Source organism: Pipra filicauda, unplaced genomic scaffold (assembly GCF_003945595.2).
Source record: "Pipra filicauda isolate LSUMZ 115617 unplaced genomic scaffold, ASM394559v2 scaffold101_size5749837_pilon, whole genome shotgun sequence".
Classification (NCBI taxonomy): Eukaryota; Metazoa; Chordata; class Aves; order Passeriformes; family Pipridae; genus Pipra; species Pipra filicauda.
The window spans coordinates 1,178,294-1,206,231 of record NW_024103452.1 but is presented as its reverse complement, the minus strand read 5'-3'; the positions used below and the strand labels follow the sequence as shown (position 1 = coordinate 1,206,231).

Below are 27,938 nucleotides of genomic sequence, written 5' to 3'. Positions count from 1 at the left end.
TGCAACGCTACACGGAGCAAGAATTCTTCGTCTTTCCTTTGCAGCCTGTCAGAACAGTGATTAAGCAGACAAAGGGATTGATTGTTTTTTAATGAAATAGTCTATCTGGCAAAAAATGAAGTCAGGCTCGCTGGAGACTATCCATGCTTTCAGTTGCCTCTTCAGAAATTCATGAATAGTTCCCTCAAGAAAACAACACATTTTTTTAAAAGCCTGAAATGCGTTTTTAAACATTTTGATTTTTCATCCTAAGTAGCATTTTGTTCAAAAAAGCCTAACTGAATATAATCTTTGTGAAAGGACTAGAAATTGTTACATTTCTCCTGGAATGCAATGCCTTGATATGTTGCTAAGTGTTTCTGTAATGAGAAAGGAAATCTTGCTGAGAGTTGGAAAATTTTGTTTCCCAACACTGTGTCTCCCTCCTCGACCTTCTGTTCATCCAGTTAACCAAAAGATCAGTTATTCACATGGCTCTGCCTCTAAGTTAAGCAGCTATTAAAAAAATAATCATCCATTTATACCATCATAAAAAAGTCTAGATTGGAAAAGATCTCTAGAGATCATCTGGTCCAATCTTGCATAAAATTATTCTTAGTCTAACTTGTGTCAGGACTTGTTTGGCAGTTACAAGGATTAGCTCAAATTTATCAACATCTTCAAGCCTGAAACCTGGGAAAAACTTTTCAATACCTCATGAGCTAATTTTCCCCATTCCCAAGTGTAGCAACTCTTCATTAAAGAGGGAAAGAGAAAAGCCAACTGCATAGGTAAATATAGTATCACATTAATGTAGTAATGTATAAATGGTCACATTTCACAGTCCTCAGTGAAGACTAGGTCTACAGGTAATGTATTTCTTCATGCATCAGTCTGTTGAGGTCTGGGTCCTCCAGAGTCCAAGGGGTCAGTTCCTGAGCCTTCCTTTCTTTGCTAGCTCCATGTTCATAGAAGCTTTACATAGCTGGTGCCACTTCAGCTCACAGCAAAACCACATGTGGTATTGAAAACTACTGCCATCCTCTATCGTAGGGGAAACTTCCACAGCATCCTCTCCTGCCCTTCAGCTCCTAGGAGCCACTATGCCGCTCACAAGAAATATTTTAGCACAGAATTCTTCCTGTTTTCCCCCCTAGGAGGCAAGACTCATGCCATGCTGGAAGCTATTTGTTAGGAGGATCTGCCCACACACCAAGCACAACAGCATAGCCTGTGTAAAGTAAGTGTTTTAGGCCCTATAGTACTCCCTTTTCCTTTTCTCCCTTTTTTCTTCCCCAGGTATTAATAAAATACTCTACTTTTTGGGCTGACCTCCCCTTCACAGCTGTTGGGTGCTCTTCCAGCTCTCAGCCCTGAGGCTTAGGTTCAGTTCCTTGCTCGATGGGGAATGGCATTTGTCAGTTCTAATGCTTAGTGTTAAACTGTACAACTTAAAACCAGTTATAATCTTAAGCACAACTATTTAATCACAGGAGTTAGCAGATTACAGGTTGAGAACACTATATGAACATCGGGCTGGATTTTCAGGCTAAGCACTTGGAGGCAAGGCACTGAGACGGCATTGCCTTTCCATTATCTTTCCACACATCACCTACGCTGTTAATAGCAGCAAATAATAGCTACGGTTGCTGTCGTTTCCTCTACCTTGCAACAGTGTCACAGACTGTTCCTCTGTCAGCAATTGCTAGAGGGAAGTGTTCTCTAGAAAAACCTCCACCTACTTTTGAGAAGTCTTGCACACCTCCATGCTAAGGATATTGGGAAGTAGTGTAAATAGTCATCTGCATGTTCAAGACAGTCTTAAAACCTGTTCCTGGAATTTGCCTAAGTCTGCACAGGGGGTTGCTCTGCAGAACGTGCATTACTCAGAGATTAAATAGCAGGTGGAGAGGTCCATGCTACTGTGATTTGCCTACATCTGCCCTCAAAGAGCTTAATTCACATGTATGATAGTCCTTTTCCATTCTCTTTGGTCCCATAACTTTTAGAATATCTTCTACAAAGAAGGGTTTGTGAACTGATTTTGTTTGCAAGAACCTTATTATATCATTTTGGTATGTTTATTCAGAGACTTTTTCACTTTTCAAACCAGATTAGTGGGGATTATTCTTGTGATTAAGAGCGCATCTTGTGGGGAAACTGAGGCAGAGTATGAGTCCTCTGCTGTCACCCTGCAGACAGAAGAGGAAATAAAAATAAAAGCTTTGATAGCTGGTCCATTCCTCTCTTTATTAGGCCATTCTGTGTCTTTCACTGTCCTATTTTCCATAATGGACAAAATTCCATTTTCATCATCATTTCATCAACAGTAGACCATTGTTCAGGACTAGGCAATTGAGTAACTCTCTGCTGAATGCTTTCCATGATCGTTGAAGACCTGGTACTGTTGTTAAATGTTGTAGTGGCCCAGGGCAACTGGCTGACTATTTACTCAGATTAATTCTCTGATTTTTCAGCCAGCTAATTGGTTGCAGTGGTTTCCTACCCTGTTTTCTCTTCTAGATTCTATGCTGACTCTTTGCTAATTGCTCCCATCACCTTCATCTATTTCACATATTGCTTGTGAAATTAGGTTCATCTGGCAACAACCTTATCTTTGCCACAATTATGCAATTCTTTTTATTTCTTGAAATACTGAGAGTTTCCTCGTGGCTAGATCTGACCAACTCTTCTGCCTTTCTTCTTCTCATCAAATACTGAATTTGCAGAGATTTTCATGTTGACCATCTCAATGGGAGGTCTAATAGACAAATTTCCCTGGGAAAAACATTTGGGATTACATCATCCGAATCTGCAGTGACAAGAACCTATGTCCACCAGCTTCTCAGTTTTCAGACACCTGATTTGACGGTGAGCAAATATCAGTTTTTCTCTCTTCTCCAGAGGGGTTTAAGCCCAAAATACTTTGTACAGTGTCCTAATGTTCATGCTGGCTTGATAAGGTCTCTGCCCAGCAAAGGGCTTCCAGCAAACCGTCATAAGAGAAATACCAAACCTCTAGGAACTATGCTCTTTTTTTGACAGAGAAGACAAGGGCAATTGCTCAACTTCAGGAAGAGGATATATGTCACAAGCAATCTCTGAACACAAGACTACTGTACTTAGTGTTTTATTGTAGGCCTGTAAAGCAAATGTTAATCTATTTTAGCATTTGATACATTTTGTCCTCAGCTACTGTGATTAGAAAGTGTGCAAGTGGCTTACATCGGTTTGTACTATTTAGTCTTCACCACAGACACAGAGGTACACAGATTTGGTCCAGCTAATACTGCATAAAGCCTTGTGGAATGGCACTTGTCACATTGCCACAAGATAGATAAAATTTCCAAGTCAACCCTACAGAGAATATATATGTCAGATCAAATTAGAATGTGATCTTTCTGGGGTGTCAACCACACATGCAAGCTGCATAGTCCAGGGATGGGGCTTTTTGAGCATAGTCCCACTGCATAGTCTGCCTTGTAAGCTGGTGGTTGCATAGACACCTTTGGAGACTGTGATGATTTGTGGCTTTTGTGTGGAAGATGGAAGAAAGGCTAGTTGTGTTCTCCTATCTCCTGTGCACTTGTAAAAGACTAGAGGTAGTCTGACCCCAAATATTAATGATTCAAGTTAAAATTGACTCCAGATGACAAGAAGCATTCATTTTTCCCACTATCATACCCTATACACAAATCTTTTTTCAAAACTAGATTATCTCCTAAAATCAAAATCCCTAATTAATTCTACTGTTTTATCTGCAACAGGCACTGTTAACATCTCATATCACGCTCCAATAAATTTGCCCACAGAGATTAACAACATCTGAGGAGGGGAAAAAAAAAAGAAAAAAAGGAGGGAAAGAAGCTTTTTTCAATTGAAGACCAGGAACAATTCTTCTAATTAGCCCAGGTACAGAATGGCATTAACATGGCTGTACTGCTTCTGGGAACAAATTAGTGTCTATGTGGCGCTCCGCTGCATCACCTCCAAGCTGCAGAGCTAGGTTGGATCTACCTAACAGTACTGCATATGTCCTACAGGGAAAATCCCACTGTAAAATAGAGCATCTCTGCTCCCTCTCAAAAGCTAAAGTAGAGAGAAGCCTTTGCTAAGAAATGCTTATTGGCAAAGATTGTTCAACTATGGCAGGACAACATAAGCCCTCCCTTGCTCAAAAATATAACTGGGCAAGGACCTTGATGTGGAAATATGCAGACAAAAAAAGAACTTCGTGAAGGAGCCACGTTGGATATAAAATTGAAAGAAATATCAGCAGGTGCATTGAATTCAGTCCTTACAGAGAACTGGAGGCTGAAGCTTTTTTAACAGGGTCTAATTTCATTCCAAAGAAGTGGTAGGTGCCCACTGGCAAGACAGTAAAACAAGTGAGAAAATAGGCATCTGCTGGAAATTCATGTTTGTGCTGCATATGAAGGAAATGGGAGCTTGTGACACTGACAATTTGTGTTGGACAAAATGATTTGCATAAAGGATGGGACCAGAAATATGAATCAAAACTGTACCCTTTTTTTCTTAAAGAATGGGAAAGTTTATATCTAATAATTCAAGTTCTATGTATGTGGTTCCATGCTTTCTGATTCCAACAGGGACTTCAAAATGGAAATGCCAAACCCCATATGCAAGGCATGATGGATCACCATGTATGCATAGGAATAAAAGGGTTGTCATTGGAAGTAATTTTGCGTTGAATTACACAATGTGTAATCCAATTGAAATCAGCAGAATGGCACAAGGTGTAATGTAGTGTGCAAAACGTGATCCATTGCATGCAATTTTAACAACAGGGATACCGTGCCACTCATCTAAGTAATGTGCTAAAATTGAATTTGTGAAAGGTAGGGGGAGAAGAATTGTGAAGAATGGATGCATTTTGTAATTGGGAAATACTTTTTCAGAAACAGACTGAATATATATTTTTAAGGCTAATTTATTACACTCGGAAATCGTTTGCTTCAAAACAGTGCTGACAGATCCTCAAAATTTTGCAAGTTCCCTCACTGGCATAGAGTAGGACCAGCCAAGCCTGTCCGCCTGGCAGCACTCAGTACCCATTTTCCCCATTGACGTGTGTCACATTATCTAATAGTGTTCCTAAATAAACTCCATCATCAGTAAATCTTTTTCTCACGCCTTCGACCAACAGTGTGTCCCCAGGAAAAGTAGCAGGTTTCACACTGGCATCCCTTGGCAGAGTGCCCTCTGTTGCCTGCAGGAAAAAGAAAAAAGGAAAAAAAAAAAGGACAAAACCCCCACGAATTCCCATGCTGTACCTTTGCTTAAACAGCAGCAAAAGTGGCAAGTCTTCCAGGAGTGGAGTGGCGGGAAAAAATAGTGGGTGCCATGAGCACAATTTGGTGTTTTTCAAAAGTCGGGGCAGGCGCGGCACGGTCTGCCCTGCTTAGCTCAGGAACGGCCCCTTTGCCAGCGTCCTGTCAAAGTTGACAAGTGAGTTTATTCAAGGCTTGCAATATAAACATAAGACACAGCTATCTGATTTATTCATTGCCTACAGTCTCTGCTGAGGATAAGGAAAATGACATATGATACCTTTAAAACTTTTTAAAAATTGAGAAGTAGCCTAGTGTTGGTAGTGTGTAACAAGCTGTGTTTTCAAGATAAATTCTACTGTCCAGTCACTTGCTTGCTCTTCAGTTTGAGGATGCCATTAGCCATAATTTTTCATTGAATACTGATAGATATTCATGAAAGCTCTATGTAAAACTCACTACCACTTTCCCATATATTTGGTAATCTGGAATAAAGGTGCACTTCTCAAGAATGTTATTTTAGATCTACAATAGAAAATCTTTATCTATACTTATAATATAAACAATAATGTTAAATATAAATCTAAAATAACAAAAGAGTCTTAATTAAGGCATTCAGAAGTTATTTAGTCTGATCTGGGTTATATATAGATTTAATTAAAAGTATTTGTAACGGACATGAGCTGAGGTAAATATCATGGTGACAAATATCATGGTTCAGTAAGGGCAATTAAAAACCCAAACTAAAAGTATAACTTCTGGTTAGCTCACAATAATCCTTTTTTTTTTTTCCTTGCCAAAATGAGAATGGAGAGCTAACATTGTTTTATAGATTATGTATCAATTCACTACAAGACTATAGTTTTATTTTTAACATCTTCATAACCTTTAGATCTAAGTAAATGTAGCAACAAAAAATTTTGGAATAAAAAGTCATAATTTTTTTTGTGAAAGTTTCAAACTTTCCTACATTATTTTACACTTTTAAATCATTGTTCAAAACCTATAAACTCACTGGAAACCAAATCAGTTTTTCACTGTCCATGAACTCTCACTATTTATGCAGTTTTGGTTGATGATTTTTGTTTTTCTTTACTTGTGCATTCTGTGAGATTTTTTAAGGTGAAAGGCTTCTTTTCCCTCTCTTATTCTAGAATTCTTTTGAATTAATTTTTTAAGGTTCTTCAGAGATGTTTTTCAAAGTACAGAATAGAAGCAAAGGCCTGTATCTATAAAGAAGAAACTTGCAGATATCAAACTTTATCAATGTAGGTACTGAATCATGAAAATAGGTGAGTGGGAGTGCTAGTCACATGACCCACCATGAGAGAACGTAAGTGAAGTAGTTGGAAATGCAGGAGGTAGGACCCTTGTATTCCCTTTCTTTTGGTCCCAAGTCTTAGTTCTTGCTGGCCAAATTGAAGTGTACACCTCTCTTAGATGGGATCCAAGTCTGACCCCAGGATGCTGCTTTGGCTGTCATAAAGAAACCCAGAAATATGGTAACACAGAACCTTAAGTTTGATCTGCCCAAAGGGCAGATCTGTTAAGTAAAATGAGAAGTATTCCTAGGGAACTAAGTTCATTTCTGTTGAATGAGTGAGTTCCCTAACAGGGATTCCTGTTGAAATCAATGCTTTAAGAGAGGTTTGGGAAAGGAGAACTACACTTTTTCATTTCCAGCTGCTCTTCCAAGAGCACTTTGGGTCAGAATGCTCTCTCAGACTGGGATTTCATCTTTCCAAAATGCCTCTGTCTTATTCTATCTTATGCAAAAAGCTTTTATGAGTTGCCTTATGTATTGGCTCTGGCTGAGCTTGAGTTCATTTCCTCACAGTAGCCCTCACAGTGTTGTGCTTTGCATTGGCAGCTAGAAGGGTGTTGATAACACACCGTGTTTTGGCTACTGCTGAGCACAGCACCAACACTGTAACATTCCTCCCCCAGTGAAGGGCAAAATCCTGGGAGGGGACACAAGTAGGCCACCTGACCCAAACTGACCAAGGGGATAGTCCATACTGTATGACATCAGCTCAGATGTAAAAGCTATGGCAAGGAGCAGGAAGGCAGGCATTCATTGTCTCCAATGGCTGCCAGCTGAGGAACCATTACGCGTGCTGAAGTCCTGCTTCTTGGAAGTGGCCAATCATCACTGCTGATGGGAACTAGAGAACAAACCATGTTATCTTTTGATTTACTTTTGTGCGTGCAAGCTTTCATCTAGCTTTTGCTTTAATAAACTGCCTTATCCCAACTCATGAGTTGTTTTCCATCTTACTCTCTCCCCTGTCCGGCTGGGAAGGGGAGTGATAGAGTGGCTGGGTGGGTACCTGGCATCGAGCCAAGGTCAACTCGTCACACCTTAGTAATGCCCAGTAAGGTTCTATCAAGTCACTGGTAGATGTGTTGACCACACTGCTGTCTGAAAAGGGACTTGTTACGTAGCAAGGCAAGTTTGCACAGACCGTAATCTCCATACTGTCTTCTAAAGAAAGATGGCTCGTGCCAAATTATTTTTCTTTTATCTTGAAGATCCAGCATCACTCTGAAAACAAGCACCAGTATTATTGCTTATTCAAGCTTTTAGTAATCAGTCACCTGGCTATTAATAATTCCTTAATTTTTACACTGGTCAGGAGACACTTAACAGATGAAATAGAGTTTTGTCTATTCTTCCATTAAACTAAAAAACTAGATCAATAGTACAATATGAATAGAATAGTTGCCTTTTATTCAAATGCCATGCTATATCTTTGATGCGTAATTGATACAGACAACGTGATCTCTGTGGAGTAGAAGATGATATAGAAATGCAGCTTAGTCATGCCTTTTTGGTGTGGTATTCTCAGGACATAGACTGCATAATTGACTACAGACATCTTAGTTTAACAGGCATCTTTTAAGTTTCATCCAGTCCTAGTAATATGTATACAGTCCCATGGGCTGCATCCAAGGATTATGCTAATTTTATTAGCAACTCCTCTTGCTTTAATTAAACTGTATAAATTCCCACCTGGTCACTGTTGTGCCAACACCCTTTTTTCCATTTTTATTTCAATTTATAGATAATCTGTAGTTTTGTACGTCAATTCTGATTTTCTGAATGATCCATCACATTTTCCACATGAAATAACACGACTTTGAGGGATGAATGAGACTTCAAATTGAATTAATGGGTTTGAGAAAACCTCTGGGTCAAAACAAAGACCTAAATTTCTAAAGTTGGCCAAGTCTTTTTAGGAGCAGGTATTCAAAGTAACTTGCTCTCTGAAAACACCAAGCTATATGCTGCTGTTCAAAATACCTACAAGCAAGCTCTGTACTAACATTTACTGTGTCTATACCACAAAATAGAGCAATATGAATTCCTTAGTGGACTGTTAATTTACATGTTATACACTTTCAAATATTTCCGAAAGCAAATGTGAAATGATTAGTAATCTGTTCACATGCTCACAAAATGTTATTAGCAAAATGCCTTGGGCAGTATGTTATGTTGACTAAAATTGATAATTTTGTATTTTAAAACTAAAGCAACTCCCACTGCCCCTGACAAATTTTAGGACCTGCCCAGAGCCCAGACCTCCTGGTCACACCAGTTTTCAAGGTGTGAGTTGAGCTGAGGAGGAAAAAGACCAAAACCACCACAAATGGCACCCCCCCCCCACAGAGATGTGACCTAAGGTTTGCAGTGATTTCAGCTCTTCTGAAAGCCTCACTAAAAGTCTTCTGTGGAGTCCTGCAGTTTAAAATAGCTTGCTATCTACAAAATCACTACGAAGAGGTGATTTTTGTGTTTTCCACTCATTCTGCTTGTGTAGGTTTTAAGGTGTGTACGTTGCACTGAAGAAATCAAGCCTGGTGGTTCTTTTTACTTCCGCATAACTGTCTGTATTCAACTGCATGTGGTTCTGACAGAGCCAAAGCCCTGGACAAAATATCTCATACTCCTCAAACTGCTGAGGTTGTTTTTTCTTTAAAGAAGACCAAAGAGCAGGCTATTTAATGGTATTTGTCAACATATCTCTGTTTTGAATAATGGTTTCCATGCCTTGCAGCCTCAAATATAACATAACACTTCCTCCTAAATGCCAATTATTCTGTCCAGAGGAGTTGTCCAAAAGTCTAGTCCTCAAAGTTTCACACCAGACTCACATGGGATATTAAAATTCAATAAAAGCCGTTGTGATGGTAAGATTGTGCAAAAAAACTACGCAAGAGCTGAGTATTGTTTCTATGGGTGCAACACACTTTCCAGCAATTTACATTTACATCTATGAAGTAATTGAATAAAGAAATGCATCATCATTATCTTTTTTAGCACATAGGTGAAATATTTTACCAGTATATGAAGGGGTGTTCATATAACATCACGATGCTTTGTGCTAGAGAAAAACAATTACAGTGAATAAGGTAGAATAGCTCTGTTATTGCAGTACATAAGACTTTGATTACATACTGCCAAGATTCATACCAGCCTAGTAGTTGTTGACAGATAAAGTAACAAAAATGAAACTCATTTATTTTTTCTTTATTGAGACCTCAAGGTAAAGCAAATTTTCAGTTCTTGTACTTACTACATTGAAGGAACAGAGACTGACAGTCAAAATGTGCCAGTGCAGAAATATAAATTAAACCTAGTTTCATATCAAAGTTTCATTTAGTCTCTGAAAAGGAGCTGCTGCTTGGATTATTTTTGATCCTAAAACAAATACACTGTAGACAACCATAGGGTATCTAGGATGAATTAACCCCCTCATACATTTAGCTTTTATGTATTTGTCAGGATATAGATCAATGTCGATTCAAGTGACTTAAAAATTTGTTATGGACATAATTATTTTACATTTTTTTTTCTGTTTAATTATTATTTACTGTGTTTGCAAACGCAGTAAACATGTGGATGGTTTTAATAGTGTAGCATTTTTGCTGAAGAAAGAACATACTTTGAGGAAAAAGTCCTTCCTCCCTCCTTGTATAAGGAAAATTCTGGCTTTTATCATGAGTTCCTCTAGGCAGCTAGATGCTGCATTATTTCTTGATAATTCTAACAAATTACTTTTTTTGTAAACTTGTTTATTTTCTAAAGAGCAGATAAAATTAGCTGTTAAAATAGAAAGTGCTAACATGATTTGATTTGCCCCATCAAAATCTTGGATTAGTTACCTAGTCCAACTGAGCATAATTGCAGTTCAGATTAATGAGGCAGTATCCTAGTATCTCCTCTGTAATTAAACACTTCTCTTGTTGAATACAGTATTAAAGATGCACCAGACGTTGAAACCTCAGTGGTGAAATTTAAAACTGTTGAAACTGGAGGGGTCAGCTGTGAAACACAAATTCCTCTGCAGTATGGATAATTCACTTGTAATTTGGCTTATGTTGGGGGTGCTGGATTTTTTAAAAAATTTTTCTTACCTTTCCATCATCTAAATTTGAGAATTTTTTCTCATTAGTTCCTGAGCAAAAGTAACATAAAATGCACTTGTTTCCAGAATTACCTTTTCTGACCTTTCACAAGAAGATAATTGCAGTACCAGTAGGCTTAGAGGACTTGTTAAAAAAATTAAGCTTGTAAAGTAGCAAAAAATGCCCCTTTGCTTGCTGGTATCGATTTCAAAATTAACATTTTAGTTCATGTGCTTCTAATAATCGCTGACCCTTACTTCATGTGCTTTCCACAGGAAATGAATACAGCAGAAATTACTTTGACCCGCTGATGGATGAGGAAATAAACCCAAGGCGGTGTGGGATGGAGGTCAGTGAAGAAGGTGAGGCAGAATTAAGTATGTAATTTTGGTGTCAGAATATTCTTTTCCATTCATGAAAATGAGGTGACAGAGATCACATATGCAGTTCTATTTAAATATTGAGGTTTACAATTTAAATTCTAAGCCTTAACTGCTCTGAACAGGATAGGCAGTATACATAGTCTTTGATCAAGGACAGTGAGTTAATGGGCGGGTAAAAATGAGGCTGCGCTGTATTCGCTCTGCTACTGTAGCAAAAAGAAGCGTGTTCCAAGAGTATTGTCTACATCATGTTCTCTTTAATTAATGAAGTTAGTCCAGAACTGAGTGCTAAGCTGCAGCTTTTTCGCAACCCTGCTCCCAAAGTCCTCCTTGGAGAGCAATTTTATTACTGAGTTGAATGTGTGTTTGCCTAATAGAAGGAAACCCCAGACTGCACCAAAGTGCATGAGGAGGCTTTTTTGTTATTTTTTTTTCCCCTAGTTTATCCGAGATGTTTAGCTTTGCTGTCTGGGGACGGCAGGGACAGGTGGGAGGGTGTGACTCTGCAGAGATGGAAGAACAGAAGTTATGCATAGGTGTGAGAGAGATTAACCAGGAGGTATTGTCTAGTAGAGGAAATTCTCCTCTGCTGTCCTGGCTTTTAGATAAAAAAGGGTGGGAACGGGCCTGCCTGAATTTGCACGGACTTAAGTAAGAACATCATCATGGTAATGAAGTGCTTAGCTATGCACTGAGTGCTTTGGCCCAGCTCCTGTTGTTAAGCCCTAACAACCTGATAGCATGCAAGATCCAGTTCTCCTGTGTTACGCTTCTATCCCTTTGTTTTTTTAAAGTGTGCACTTATTTGTACTGCATAGACTCTCTAGTTGTGCAGATGTAGTCAGATTATAAAAAGTTATTTACTACAAAGGGTCTCAAAGTAGTTCAGTTCTGAAATTCATGAGAAACTTTGAGGGCATATGAAGGTTTTAAACTTTTGAGACAAAAACTTGTGTAACTTAAAAAAACCAGCCTATAGTGCATATCAGTAACTTGAATTTCTGTGTTCTGGTGAAAAAAAATCAGGGGTTATCAAGATTGGTTTACATCTCATCCCAATAATTTCCACATTCATTGTGTAGGACAGCAGTGTAATACCTTGGAAGTCAACTTCTAACTCAGAGTTTTTAAATGAAAGATTTTTTTTCCTGTTGGTCCTGCATTGGTTTATCCTGCAAGTAGGCTTTGTGAGTCAAGATCTGCTTCATAACCAGAAAATGAAAAGCAGATTAAATTTCTGTATCTGTACGTGTGTGCCTAGTGGTAACATAAGGGATACATGGGAAGGACAGTTCTCACTGGGAGAAAATGTTCTCTTGACTGTGTTGAAGAGGCTGATTGATACACTTAACCTTAAATGCTGATTTTGTATTTTGTGGTAAGGATTTTATCTATTTACTTGTTTTAAAATTGGGAACAGAAGAAGGCTCTTAGAAAGTCCATTGGGTTCTTGGTTTTGGAGTGGGGAGGCAGTTTTAGGCAATTGCATATCATGCTAAACCTGAGGTCCATGTGTAAACAGCTGTCCTTTGGTGTTCCTCCTTTTTTGTCCTGGCAAAAATGTCACTCATATGTTGATATAACACTTGTTTATTAAAAGTCTATTAGCAAAAGTATTGGCTTCAAGTACTTGGTTGTGTTGACCTCTGTAGAGCAGTTATAGTGGCATATTTACCAACACTTCTGCCAAGATCAAATCTTCTACTTTGGAGATATTCAAAAGCTGCCTGGACAGGGTCCTGGACAATTTGACTCTAGGTGGCTCTGTTTGAGCAGGGGCAACTGGGCTAGATGGACTCCAGAAGTGCCTTCCCACCTTAATGAGTCTGATTTGGTGATACTCGAAAACCAGGCTCACTGGCTTTCTTTTCCTTGCAGAAGTGTTAAATAAGTTGAACTACATTTGTGCGTAGTGGATGGAGATAAAAGGATGGTCAGAACTGCATGGTCGTGCATGCAGGACCTAACTGGAAACCTTATCATCCTAACTGGAAACCTTATTGATTTATCTCCTCTTTCCAGCTAGCAGCTTGCCACAAGCAAAAGCCAAAACCAGAAAAAGATGAAGAAATCAGGGCACATTTTAAAGTTGCACTCTTCTTAGGGCTTAAGAAAGTCAGGCCCAATGCCCAAAGAGAATAGCTAGTGAAAAGCAAATCTTCAGCCACTAATTCTTCTTTAAGGGGTTATTTTGTGAAAATAAAGATGTTGACAATTATTTTTTCTACCTTTGATAAATTATATTTGTTCTGGACATTTTTCTGAGTTGATAATGCTCTGAGAACAAACAACTTCTTACTATGGATTTGCTTGACCCCTTCACCAGGGGGACATTTCAATGTTAAATGTAAAAGATTCTGTACTTTCAAAAGAGGTTTGCAGAAGCGACCACCTTCTTTGAATGCTCAGTGTAACGGAAAACTTGGCTCTGAAATTTTGTGGTAAAGAAAATTTATTCTTTGAGATTCTTTCGAGCACTTAAAAAAAGCCACTCAAGGTTGCTTGTAGCTGTACTTCAATCCACCTGTCTTGTATGCATTTCTTTGGCCTTCTATCTGCCTGTCTTCACTGGCAGCTTAGAGAAGTCACAGTCTGGGAGATCTGGAGAGAAGACAGTCCCACTTGCTCATTTCACCCTTGAATATAGACCTTTAAGGTGATATTTTTTTTTTTAGGTCTCATGGAAAAAGGTGAGTGTGCATGTCCTTTGCTGCTTTTTAAAATCTGCACATATTACTGACAATTCGAATGACTGACCAGCCACAGAATCAAAATTCATAGTGTGCTATAATTACTCATACTAATATTATACATGTTAGTATTATGGAGAGCAAGGTAAAATTTCTGATGAAGATCCAAAATCACATTAGAATAGAAATTGGGTATTTTGATTTTCATAGAGAGTCAAACAGAATTTCTCTGACAATTTGAATATAAACAATCATTTCAGCTACTCTATTAGCAGAATTAATAAACCAGTTTCAGTCCAGATCAACGTGTAATTAGGCTCACCATTTAAAAATATATGATATTATATTTTTATTTTAAATTGTCTTTCACAGAAGAGGTTACTGTAATTTTATTCTGATCTCCGAAAGGAACACTGTCTAAACTATCTTTAAGTGTCAAGTGGCTTCCTATGTTTATATCCTACTTTTAGTTTAAAATAATGTTTCCTGAAATATGACAGGAAGAAACAATAGCTGTTTCATTGTTGTTTTTTTAAGATCCTGTAAAATCTGATGAACAAATCCTGTACTCTAAACTGATGAAGCTTCTAGATGAAGAAAACAAGATGCTGGACTTCCAAGGTAAATAACAAAATCAATTGCATAAAGGAAAATAAAACTCTTCTGAGTCTGCATGTGGGGAGGAGAGTGGGTAATCCATCCCCTTGAACTCAGAAGTCAAAGGCATGCTGATTTTAATGCAAGCCTGTAAGGTCTCTTTCTCCAAATGTTTTTGTTTTGAGTCATGTTTATGTGGTTTAAAGTGTAACTTAAGTGGCGTGCTTTCTCTAGATTACTTCACTGCATGTTGAACTACACACTTAGGAAAGAAAACTGGAAATACCATTGCTTATGCAGTCAAATCTAGAAATCCAAATACTTTTGTAAGCTGGTAAATGGGTGGACCATTTGCCAGATACACAGGTGACATCACACTGTTTAAGGTTATCTATATAAGGATTTACAGTATCATATGAGTAAGAAAATATTTCCTGTGACTTTGTTAGAAAATACATATTGATGTTCCATCTACAGTAAAAGCAATAAAGTATAGGAGATTTCTTCACCTCAAGCCAACAGCCTTACTTTGGCTTCACTTATTTTTGCAGGCATTAATAAAAACCCAGTTGATTCATGAGACTATTACCTTTACACTCTTTACACGAGGTCCATGTCTACTGCTGGTTCATCCTAGGAGAAGTGACAGTTGTACAAGACCCAGCTCTGACCTGCACTTGTATTTTTATGTAGCCCCTCTCTCCTTTTTCAGCAGAGGTCTTTTGTGCAAAAGTATTTTCTGTTCTCTGTATCTGTATGAAGTTTCCTGTTGTATTTCAACAATACACAGGGCCTACTCTGTCAAGTAACTGGTTGCCCACAGCACTGGAGCTCCAGGAGCTGCAACATGTTTTATGACTATTTAGTTTATAGGCATCTTTGCTCTAGAAGATGCAAATGTTTTCATTCACCTAGGGTTGAAAAATCTCTTGAACTGGCACTGGTCATATCAGTAACATCTTTGAAACCCATTTTGCCTCAGCATGAATGCAAGGAAAAAAAGTGCGACCATCACAACTAAATTCACACAGATACTTTAAGCAAAAACCTTTAACAAATTATCAGCAAGCTCTTTATTGTTATATGTTAATGTAGAGATCCACATTACTGAAAAAGATAATAGCAATGCTGCAGGTTGATTGTTGCTTTTATCATGCAACAACATAGATGAAAATAAAACCATGTTTGGTGGTGAAGCCAACATTATTTCTCTATGAAAGATTGACATGGGGTGTCTATCTGTGGTACTTATCTAGTCCCTGTTTACAAGTGTTTATAGCATTTCATATTCATCAGTAGGTTTATCATCAAAATAATGCCATATGATGAAGGACAATGTCCTGATGTCATTTTATAGGTTGCCTCAGGGTGGGGTCTAGTACCCTCTACATTAGTTTTCTGAAAGTTTAGCCCCACTGGGGCTCCCCCAAAGTGGTGAGAGAGGAAGGGAGAAATACCTCTGGGCAGTGAGTCAGCTCACCTAACACAGATGGCTCTTCATTGGTTAGAAGAATTACACCTTGGAAGCTGTTTTTCTCTTTCCTTTGGCTCTAGAAGGATCTTGGACAACTAACTTAGACTTGACCATTGCTTTTTGGGTGGCTAAAGTGAAGGGGCAAGCAAATGCATTAGCATGCATGTCTCACACTCCATATGCACATCAGAGTCCCCTGGGAGTTGGAGCAAGTTGGGGAGACACTGCAGACCACTGTGTTATGTGTCTCAAGCAGTGCCTCAGTGCTTTTATGAGTACAATAATGGCTATCAGAGCTAGTCCTGTGTGTGAAGTTGCACACTGTTCTAGCTGAATTTTTAATTTGCTTTGCTTGAGTGAATAAAATCCAGAAAAGAGAAAGATTTTCCTGAGGAAGTGAGATTTCTGCAGTTTCCATCTCTGTGTGCATGTATCAGGGTGTATTTATTTCTGTCTGGTTTTCCTCCCCGATTTTTGAACTTGTTCATTTCCAAACCTTTTTTTTAACAGAGAGCAAGAATCACAGGTATGACTTCCCTACCAGTTTTGTGGAAGCAGGCAGTTGAGCAGAGAAGACAAGCATTATTAATGTCTCCACTGAGGGAAAAGCTAATATGGGAGTTGACCCTTACTAGACATCAGAAAATCAGTATAAAACTAGGATTCATTTGGTTCCACTCTTACAGAACTGCTTCGTTTCTTCGTTTGACCACTGAGCTGAAAAATCACATAATCATACAGTCCTAATTAATAGATGATCCCCAAAGGAAAGGAAAGAACATGGCTCAAAATTTATATAATTTTATATTTAAAGAATTTTGTGGCTGAATAACCTGTTGGTCATTCTTGAGGTATGTGTTAGTTCATACTATAAGGCAATTCAAAAGACAATATATGTGGTTTGATTTTAAAAATGTACACTGTATATTTTTTACCTAGTGATAAAATCTCTCAAACAATGTAAGATTGTGGTCCATGCACATATTAAATGATGCTAGGTGAATACCATAAAAAAATAATTGCTATTATATTGTTCTTCGGTAAGAACCGCAAAATTGAAGTGCCAGGTTTTGCAGCATTTTAGTTGTCTGAAGCCAATGCATGAACCTTTGGCAATGGACTTCTTTAGATACAACTTATACACAATTTTTTAGAACCAGGTAGCCAAAATTCTTTTTCTGTGTGGAGTGCATAGCAGTTTTATGCATTCAAACCTATGCTGAAGTGTAGTCTACTGCTGACCTACCCTTTAAATTATCATCTCAGTATATAAAGTGCTGCTATCTGATGGACAAAGGCAGGAGTAAATGAAGTCACAAAGAAGCAAAGTTAACACCAGAGAGATTGTTTTAGTTACAGCACAGCATCTGCAGATACAGCCTGTGCTGAGGAGGAGAAGTGATTTAAACTACAAGGAAAGTATGACTTGTGGTGCTACGTACAGCCGAGGAAATGAAAAGTTTTGATGCCCATGCTAACAACTTGAAGCAATAAGTTTTTAATTAGTTTATCAATCTATTAATGAATTTCCTCATAAATTTCCAGCCATTTTATTCTGTGTACCTAAAGTAGTAGATGGGGCTACTTTTGTACAAGGAGGGCTTGATTGTTTTGTTTTAGTCAAGTATTGCTCTGGGGCATCACTTGAGCCTCCAAACTGTGGATCAGTTCAAACAAGGACCAACCGAATGATGACCAAGTTCAAGAGGTTTCTTTGCAAAGCCACTGTGAAAGGAATAGACTGGCTGAACTAACCCTGTTCTCTCGCTGTTTCTGACTCAGGCAAATGAACAATTTTTCCAACTGTGCTTAAATGAGCATATGTATCAAATATTTTTCAAATCTAAATTGTAATATATCTCTGTATTTTTAGCAGTTGCTTCCCTTGAAAAGGCCTTTTAAAATGTTCTTTCTCTTCTTTTGCTCTTTTTCCACAAAACTTGTGCTAATGAGCCCAGTGTCTCCTACCAAAACTGAGTTCGTTTAATATGACTCCTCACAAAATAAGAAACACAAAAAACCAAAAAAAATGATATTTTGATGAATTGTTTCATGGTTGTCTTTCTGAAACAAGTGGTTTTATTTTGTTTTGATGTATAAGGACTATCTCTCTACACCCAGAGAATCCTGAGACAGGATTCTACTGACTTCCCAGGACGTAAACTTGCACCGCTCCTGTGAAAGCAGTAAAGCAGCTGATTTATACCAGCTGAGCGTATGGCCTGTTGTGCGCAACACAGCATTGAGGGGAACAAGACGTGCTTCATCTTCTGCTTTTGGCAATGTTTCTTTTTCCAGTGCTTCCTGGGTTTTCTCTCTCTAGCCAAACCCTTAATGTTACAGTAAATTTAAAAGTAAATACTGTTTTGTTTTTGCAGTTAATAGTGTAGGTCAAATCACTTTTCATTAGGCTTGTAAAATTCTACATGAAGAGATGTGTACCCTAAGGTAATGGTTTAGGTTGTTTATATCTACTGTACACTTCCCTCAACATGATTTTGAATTGTATCCTGTTGTAATTAAATAAAAAACCCACCCTACTTCCTGTGTGTTGGTGGCACCGAGGTGATTTAAGTACTCGGGAGGTTCAACAATTAAAATCATTAAACAACGAGTAGTGAGCAAATCTGAAAATGTTAATAGCCTTAGTTTTATCTTTCCTTTTCTGGTCTTCATTAGAGAATGAAAGACTTCAAAGGGGAGTGAGGAAAAAAATCCTCTTTTAACTGCTTTCATGTCATAGGATGGACAAAGAGAAGTAAATAACTAGATATGGCAGTTTCTCAAAGAGATAGGCACAGAGAACTATAAAAGCTTACACATAGAAATATGATGCAAGAAAGTCAGACATGGACAATCTGGTATCTGTCATTTTTTTAGTGATTCTAACATGGAGAAATGAGCAAAAATAGTTGTTGTTATTATTTATGACCCAAACTAGTATTAGTACTGCAGCAGATATCAATGAGAAGATCTATTTTTTTAATGTAGCATGATCAATTAAACTGAAAAAAGGACAGAGTTTCTCTTTAAGGGTGAATTTATGAATGGGTTTTATTTTTATTTATGTGTGGCATGTACCCTTTGGTTCTGCATTTGTCATCACAGTGAAATCAGGATAATGATGTGGGTGAGAGCAGAAATGGACCCAATTAATTAGGCAGGAGTTGCATGTGCACACCTAGGGAAGGAATCCAATCATCTGTGGGGAGTTAAGAGGATGATGAAATGCTTGGTATGGCTTCACCTAAAACTCCCAAAAATCTCAATTGCAGTTATTACTCCTGAAAGCCAAGGTTGTTCCAGATCCCAGTCCCTTTAAGATTTACAGGGAAGCAAAGTGCCCATAGAAATGCAGAGCATGCCTTTTAAAAAGTGTTTAAGAAACAAGCTACACATGCTAAATTTGTACCTGAATGCAGATGTTGCACTCGAGGACAGTTTTTCTGGTACTGGCACTTGGCACTCACCAGTTGTTTTACTGATGCTATTTATTACTGTTCATTTTATGGCATGAATTGTTGTCTTAAAATGTTGGTGGGCCAAACATATTAACTGAGAAGGTACTAACCAGTGAATAAACTCCTATTTGCTAAAAAATAATCTTCCACTTTTGTTTCAAGCAGCCCATGTCGTCAGTGAAGATTTTCCAGAATCCGTGATGCCTGTCAGCTCCGGTAAGGCATGTGACCTTCACAGGGAGCTTGAAGATGAAGAGATTCCTTCGTATATTGAACAGTTTGAGAGAGATGTTCAAGATGACATAATTCTGCTTGGCAGCTTTTCACTGGAACAGGTCAGAGTTAAGAACTGTAAGACAATTTTATCGCTTGCTTCATAACATGATGCTGGCTTGTTAACCTTGTACACCCCAATTCTATTTCTCTGCCTGGTGATACACATATTGAAAGAGGAAAAGATAACCACTTTCATTGGCATGCTTTATGTGACTGGCACTTTGCTAAGCTAGCAACAGGACCTTTATCTTCGTCTCCATTTTAATGTGAATTAAAACAGATTGCCTTAGTTACTTCTTTCCTAAATAGTGGAGTATCTCTGCCTGCTCTGTAGTAATATTGCAATTGAGTTTCAATCAAGAGACTAAGCTTAGGACATCTCTCTCTGCCAAATTTAACAGAGGGTTATTCATCTATCAGTGAGCAAGTTCAAACTGGAGCACATGGAGGATTCATGTAGCAATGTTCATTGTACAGTTGATAAGACTATTCCCTAATTATAAATTTGTAATGTTATTCAGGGTGGCAAAGCTTTCTAAGGTTTTCTTTTTGTCATTTCATAGTGTAAAGAGGCAGGGTTGGGAACATGTTGACAAAGGCACAAGTTTTCAGGGCTGAAATGATACTTGTGGGCACCTAACTACCATTTGTCCCTTTGAAAAATCTCATACTAAGACTAGAAGACAGGAAGAGAGATTAATTGATGAATCTATCATTTTTAATTAGCAACATGAGAACAGCACGCTGACTCTGATGGGCTTAAAATAGGTTATCCAGTGACTGATGGTGATCTAAGCTTTTTTTATTTTCAGAAAAGTTTTTAGATTTTTTTTTCACTGCAGGAATAAACCTTATCATTTCCTTTGCATGTTGGTGAGAGACAGAATTCTCTTCCTTACTGCTTTCCTCTAAATCCTGAAGCTATATTTCATTCCTTCAGAGTTTTTATAGCTGCATGTATCATGAATGGAAGGTGGTATAGGTAATATTGTTCAGAGAATATGAAATGAGAGGGAAACATGAGGGAAAAGGACTCAGATGGTACTAAGAGCCTCATCTGCCTCAAGGGACTGATGGAGTATAAATCCAGGAACAGGGGAACAGAGAGTGCTACACCTTTCCAGAAGGTTATAATATGTTGAGAGTTCGCACTGTAACTATGCTTGGGCTATTCAGATGCCCCCAGAGCTTCATGAGCCTCTGTGACACCTAAAGGAACACAGTATTTTGTTTACACTCCCTCTAGACATGGTCACTGTGAGGCTGATCATCTTACCTGGACTCTTTTTGGAGGTGTTCATTGAAGTTTGTTTACTAGACAGGAACAATATATCTGGTCATCACAAAACAACATCCTGCTTTTTAGCTGACAACTGCATATATGAATTCACATGTAATACAATATAATACTGCTTTTCTTCCTAATATAATTACAAAACAAAGAAAATCCTAATTTAATAGGATTAATTGAGCTGGTCTACCATGAGCATTCAGAGAGGGACTCAACACTTTATACTGCAAGGAAGAGGTCTTGAATACCTGTTCTCTCTCTCCATGCTTCTCACACATCTCTAACTTCAGTTGTTCATGCCCTGCTAAGGAATTTAGTCACATTGATATTGTATCAGTTGTCACATCTGCATCCTGCAATGCAGAGAGTAAGAAGAGGACCACTGAAAAATCTGTATTCTCTTCTAGATTAGTGATCTTTACATCCCTCTTTTCCTTGCAAGCTTACAGAAATGATACATTCAGCCCCTCTGAACAGAAAATGGAAGAGGTGACATGGGAAGTAGAGGCTGCAAACATGCACATCATGTCATTGGTATTCAAAGACATCTAACAGTAATGTGAGCACGCTAAGTCTTGTTTAATTGATCTTTATTCTTTAATGTACATCTCTACTCTTTGATCTGTGGATATACCCCTGCAGCATTGCAGTGTCGGTGCCTTTCCACAGCAGCCACAGGTTCAGTGTTAGGCTGCTGCCATTGGTCTTCAGAATCTGTTCCTGACATCTTTGGGTTGCTTCCAGCTTTTGTTGCTTGAACATATGTTTATTGGTTTGTAAAAGTCTTTAATTTTCTGCATGGCATTTACTTCTTATTCGGTAGAAAAAACCCTCTTCCCTTCTCTCTGCAGGTTTAGTGAGTAGCAGATGTACTTTAGCCAGTATAATTTATGATTAGTTAATTTAATCTGCCATAATGACATAAAGTGAGCCTGAAACAAGCTTCTATCAATTTTGCCATTAGAGGTAGCATAATATTTTCAAATGTCTACAAAACTGAGTAATTAACCCTTGGGCTGAGAGGAGTCTAATAGACATCTCTCTCATATTCCTTTGCTTTGACAAAATGAAAACAAAACATGGGAGCCCAAGGGTTAAAAATAACAAGTGAGAGTTTATAGTACGTGAGACTGGTTTTATAAGTGAGGTTCAGAAATACATTGGACTGCTGCTGTTTGTTTTTAGGCTGCCAAAAATTCTCTCCAATGAGGCATCTGATTTACTCTAGAGCTTTACTGGCAGCATTGGCATGAAGAGGGTAGCTGTGCATCAACTATGTATCCCTTAGTTCATTGTTTTTCTTCTCTGTTTTGTAGCATTACAAAAATGGGTAGCTTTCGTTTCAACAGCAGATTGGTGCATGAGATTACCACTATTCAAAGTTTTTGAAAGAGCAGATGCATTTTTCAAAATAGTATTTTTTTTTGAAAAAAGGGGGTTACTCTAGATTTTAGCTCTGGAACTTCAAGCTGTATTGTTTTAACTTTATGTCCTGTTTTGTAAATGCAAAAGCTGATAGTTGGGGTTGGCAAGAAATACTTAAGGGGGGACCTGATAGATTCTTGTAAAGAAAGCATTAAGCAGATGTCCATGTTCTGTTAACAAACACGTTAAGAAGTATTAAATTTGGAAAGCACTACTGCTTCTTGTGGCCTGCCATGTAGATCAAAGGATTTCAAAAGTCGTAATGACATTTGCTTTCAATAATGAAAAATAAACTCTGTTGCAGGAAAATCAGGACTTTGGGACTGTGTAGTGGTAGAAACTGAGCAGGTACAACCAAGCCTGGGTATGCAGAGTGCCACAGAAAGCCATCTGTTATGAGACAAGGAGGGGACACACGCTTATGGGCAGAACTTGGTCACACAGAGCAGAGAAATATGCAAAGACATAATGCTGACTTAACATGTTTGATTAAAGATGAGGTGCTCTCAAAACATGAGACTGATGAGGATGAAGCAAACATTTTTGATTGGGGTGAGACTGCACTTAATGGGCTTTTGGTAACATAATTTTGCTATACATTAATTTAAATGCAATGGAAATACCAGCTCTAGGATTTTCAGCTGTTTCTGAACTGAGACAATAAAAGTGACTACTCAGTTTTATGTAGGTTTTCTCTGAAAAAAATTAATAGTTGAGTGACTGAAAGAATCAGTACTGCCCAAGAACCAAGAACATCTTTTCTGTTTGGCCATCATCTTCCTGCAACTTGGTCAGTATTCTTTACTAAGGGTAATTTATTCACAGACCCCATCACTCTCTACAGGTTTCAGATGCTGCATTTAGCCCTCTGTGCAAGGCATAGCACCTTGCAGAACTTGATCATCACAACTATATAATGTTTTGATCCATGACCTCAATGAGAATTACTCAAGAGCCTCTGAAAGTAAAGTGCAGATTTTGCTCTTCAGTACCAGCAGTTGAGTTATAGTAGAAAGAAATGAGCTATTTGTTGCAGGTGGATAGTAATAAAATGTTGTCTTTCATCAAAAGATTTACCTTTTGGTTAAACAAAGGTTAATGCCTCAGGGTGTTAGACCTAATACTCTTACAGGGTCATTATCATCAGTGCTCTGACTCCTTGCCAAGTCACAGAGATCAATTTATATGATGATGGAGTGATCAGTTTTCCCTTGGTTAATGGTGGATAGCACATGGGTAAAATTTGGTACTATATTAGATGATAAATTTGCTCTCCAATCACAAATTTAATCAGTGGGATCAGACCTCAGTGATAAAAAACACCAATGCACATTTACTTTCATGTTATACCCCATTGGATAATACTGTCATACAATCATATCAGAGAATGGTTTGGGTTGGAAGGGATCTTAAAGATTGTTTATATCCTGATGGCACCTGCAGACCTCCCCTCATCAAAGCTTTAGTCTGATAAGCATTGTACAATCCATTCTGATTGTTCTTCATGAGGATAGTCCTTGTAGGAATATATGCACCTAATAGTAATGCAGAGTTGAAGGTGACTTTTGAAGGTGACTTTTCCTCAGCCAAATCCTGACTACTTTTTGATATTTGCCAATATTTTAAATGAATGTCCTATATTAATGAGTTAGAGGTTTTTTTGTTCTTGTTGTTTTTTTGTTTGTTTGCTTGCTTGTTTTTTTCCCTGAGAATTGTAGGTCTAGTACAGAAGCTGGCAATGTTTCATGTCTTAAAAGTGGGTGACTTCATTTTAAATAAGCTACTATATGCTACACTCATTATTTGAGTGTCAAAGCATCTCTACAATCAGCTAGTGTAATGGTTTCCATTTAATTTGTGTGATATGGTAGGAATTATGTGTATCTTCTTTAGCACCTAATTTTCTTTTGAAACCTGTAATTAGCCTAAGCTCATCAAATTCATTATAGTTCTACCAGGCAGACTGCTCTTGGACTGGTGAAAAAAACCATTTTATTGAAACCTATGTTTTAGGGGAAAAAGCACAAGGTGAACTTCCTGAAGGTTGGGATATTGGGTTTCTGTCCCCTGGACTTCTGATGTTCTGCTTAGTGAGTGTCCATGGCCCTCAGATGTGTGTCAGCAACCATCCGGCAGACGCAAAGCCCGATGAAGATGCCAATATATGTAGCTAGAGGACTTCTCAACTCTGTAGGCTGGCAACTGGAGATTTCTGAATATCTTTATTCTATTGGGCTTGCTCCTGCTTCCTCAGTAGGATCCTGGGAACCCTCAAAATTTTTAAGGTTCCTGCCTCATTGTTTCTGGACACTCAGATACACATTTTACCTTTTTTTTAAAGAATTTTTTTTCCATGGGGAGCATGGAAATTATTGTCACCATAAGCAGAACTCTGGAAAAGTTGTTTTATATGTCTGTAAATAGTCTGTCACTTTGCTGCCACAATACCCATAATATTGATATAGCTGCTCCTTTAAATCGTAATTTTTTCTGATTGCTTTGTTGAGGGGTCATGTGGATTTTTCGTTAAGTAAATATTTAAAGGGAAGTAATGTAAATCTTCTATATTTCTTATGTTTTTCACTGAAAATGAGTTCACCTAGTTTTTATTGTGTTCTTTCACACTTTAAGATCAGAGGGGCAATTAAGCAACCGAAGTAATTCTGGATATTCTATTGAGCTGGAACAATGAATCCTACAGCTACTGTAAATGATGATACTGCATTTGCTGCTGCTTAAGGTAATCTGACTGGTCAGCTCTCTGGCTCATTATCCTAATATAAACTCTAGTAAGGAAGTCCATTTCTATGGTTCAATAAACAGAAGCAATTGGAAAGATTCTTCAAAGAGAATCAGTGATTGCCAAGTCCTGATGAAGTTTAAGTGACTTCATCAAGTACTGACCACCTGTTAAAAGAAGCAGAACTCAAATGAGGATTGTAAGGAAAGAGTGACTATTACTGATGAATAGAGGCACAAACATGCAAAGAATAAATACAAGGAAAACAAATTTTAGTTGCTCATATGTTCTCTAGAATTATTTTATGTCCCCAGGGTTGATTTATTTGTATTTTTAATACATTTGGAGCCAAACTGTAGTCACAGCTGTAGCTAAGTCTAATGTTTGTTAGCTTTTATGAAAGGAGACTCTTTAGCAGCATTGAAAGACTACACAGATTTTGAGCTGCAGATAGAGGAATTGCTCTAAATGCTGGAACATTTTGCTTCTGCAGTCTTATAGTAGAGCTGAATTTGTTGAATGGAACCTAAGCTTTATGGCACTTTTTACCTTTACTTCATAGAACAGATTCATTCAGGTGGGGAAGAACCAGACCTCTGGAGGCTGTCTAGTCTAACTTCCTGCTCTTGAGGTATATTGGGCTTTCCATGTGTAATACGACTTTTTAAGGGCTTTGGAGTTGTCCAATTAGTTTGTTAGTGGGAAACATAACCACGTTATCTGTAAGTTGAGAGATGTAGAAATACTGGGAAAGAGAGGCCAGTTGCTTTACATGCATGCTTATTTACTTAGTACAAAGGTGGAAAATCGTCACTGTTATTCAGCCTGCCAGCAACCTGTTAGCACTGTTGTTTTTATTCATTACTGTGCCAGATCCTTAGACGAGATGCAGCTTTGAGGACTAAGTGGTTATGATGAGAACATATACTAAAGCAAATTTGTTCCCATAGTATGATGTTATTATACAATTGCTCATACCAGCATTCAAATCAGAAAAGGATTTCAGCTGAATATGTGGAACAATTTCCACCTATACTTTTCAGGAGAGAGATGGAATAGGATGTGGGTTAGCAGGAGGAAATCTGTTCTCTACAGAGAAAAATCATTAGGCATGGCAACTTATCGTTGCCACTGTTGTATTTAAGACAATCATACAGTAAACTGTACTTAAAGTGGTTTTTTCCTCTCTGTAATTAATTTTCATATACTAATTGTAAGTGAATGTCTCTTTTAATTATAAAGTGTTCAAATGCATCTGCATGCTTGAAACAGAAGATTTGAGAGCCAGTACAAATGGAAGTTATTGGATAAAGTTATGGTCTGTGCTTTTTGATTACAATTATAATAGAGACAAATTTGTGAGGCACTGGTTTATTGACAGTAAGGAAAAATAATACGGACTCAGGAAGATGAAATAGGCTGTAACCTCAGACCTGGACATGAGTTTTTTGGGGGGGCTGTAACAAGAAAATTAGTTGTTATGACTCAAGTTTTCCCTGTCTTCAAAACAGACCTAAAATTGGACACCTATTTTGGGGAAGAGTAAGAGGATTAAAGGAGTAAAGTTTCGTGGGGGACTTTGAAAATAATAAAAACATTCTGTGCTGAAATTGACAAACATTTTTAAATTAAGGAAGAATGGGAGAAAACCACAAAAAAGTCTCAGTATTTCTAATCAGTATTTCCTTTCAGTTTCCCTTCAGTTGTTTGTGTCCTGATTTGTTGTCAGTATGCAGAAAGTAGAAAAAGATTGTAAAATGCTGAAATTCATTACATGGCTTATGAACACTTTTTCTTTTTCATTGTTAATGTAAACTATTCATTTTAGATGTATAGATTGGCATAGTTCACTTTGGTTTTCACTGACATTACTTGTGCTACAAGAGTTTACACTGGACAGAATTTTTGGGACAGAGTGGCTGGAGAGCAGCCAGGGTGAAAGGGACTTGGGGGTGCTGATCGACAGGAGGCTGAACATGAACCAGCAGTGTGCCCAGGTGGCCAAGAAGGCCAATGGCATCCTGGCCTGCATCAGGAACAGTGTGGCCAGCAGGAGCAGGGAAGTGATCCTTCCCCTGTACTCTGCATTGGTGAGGCCACACCTTGAGTATTGTGTTCAGCTCTGGGCCCCTCAGTTCAGAAAGGATATTGAGGTGCTGGAGCAGGTCCAGAGAAGAGCAACGAGGCTGGTGAAGGGACTCGAGCACAAGTCCTATGAGGAGAGGCTGAGGGAGCTGGGGTTGTTTAGTCTGGGGAAGAGAAGGCTTAGAGGCGACCTCATCACTCTCTTCAACTCCCTGAAGGGAGGTTATAGCCAGGCGGGGGTTGGTCTCTTCTCCCAGGCAACCAACAATAGGACAAGGGGACATGGGCTTAAGTTCTGCCAGGGGAGGTTTAGGTTAGATGTTAGGAAGAAATTCTTTACAGAGAGGGTTATCAGGCATTGGAACGGCCTACCCAGAGAGGTGGTGGATTCACCATCTCTGGAGGTTTTTAAAAAGAGATTGGACGTGGCCCTTAGTGCCATGATATAGTAATTGGAGTTGGATCAGGGGTTGGACTTGAGGATCTTGGAGGTCTTTTCCAACCCAATCTATTCTATGATTCTATGATTCTATGATTCTATGATTCTATGATTCTATGATTCTATGTGTTCCCTAATAAAATGTGGCTAGTATCTTCTGTTATGTCTTGTTAGCCTATTCCATTATATCTTACTATTTAGGCTAAGATTACATGGAGCTTCTTAGTAACTGGTGATTTCTAGGCTGATCTGGAGGCATCTGAACTTGTGGAACTTTGACAGGCTAAAACATTTCTACTTAAAGTCTCTTTTTCAATGGCAAATGCCATTTCAGGGTTGCATATTTTCAGTTCTTGGCTATGGTTGTCAGACATCCTGATAAATGGCTTTGCATACAC

The 27,938-nt window shown here is 38.2% G+C and overlaps 1 protein-coding gene across 5 annotated transcripts in view; it reads left to right on the top strand.

Annotated features, from left to right (window-relative positions):
• LOC114000632 overlaps positions 1–27,938 on the top strand; it is a 163,922-nt gene that overhangs the window by 8,186 nt on the left and 127,798 nt on the right. For 4 of the 5 annotated variants that reach the window (XR_005565674.1, XM_039386940.1, XM_027745080.2 and 1 more), the window contains exons 4-6: positions 10,955–11,041; positions 14,290–14,373; positions 19,447–19,619. Coding sequence is in view for 4 of the 5 variants with exons in the window: in XM_039386940.1 (XP_039242874.1) it covers positions 10,955–11,041; positions 14,290–14,373; positions 19,447–19,619 (344 nt within the window). In the remaining variant the exon portion in view is untranslated. The remainder of the gene's footprint in view (positions 1–10,954; positions 11,042–14,289; positions 14,374–19,446; positions 19,620–27,938) is intronic. The other variant, XM_039386882.1, reaches the window with a different exon arrangement.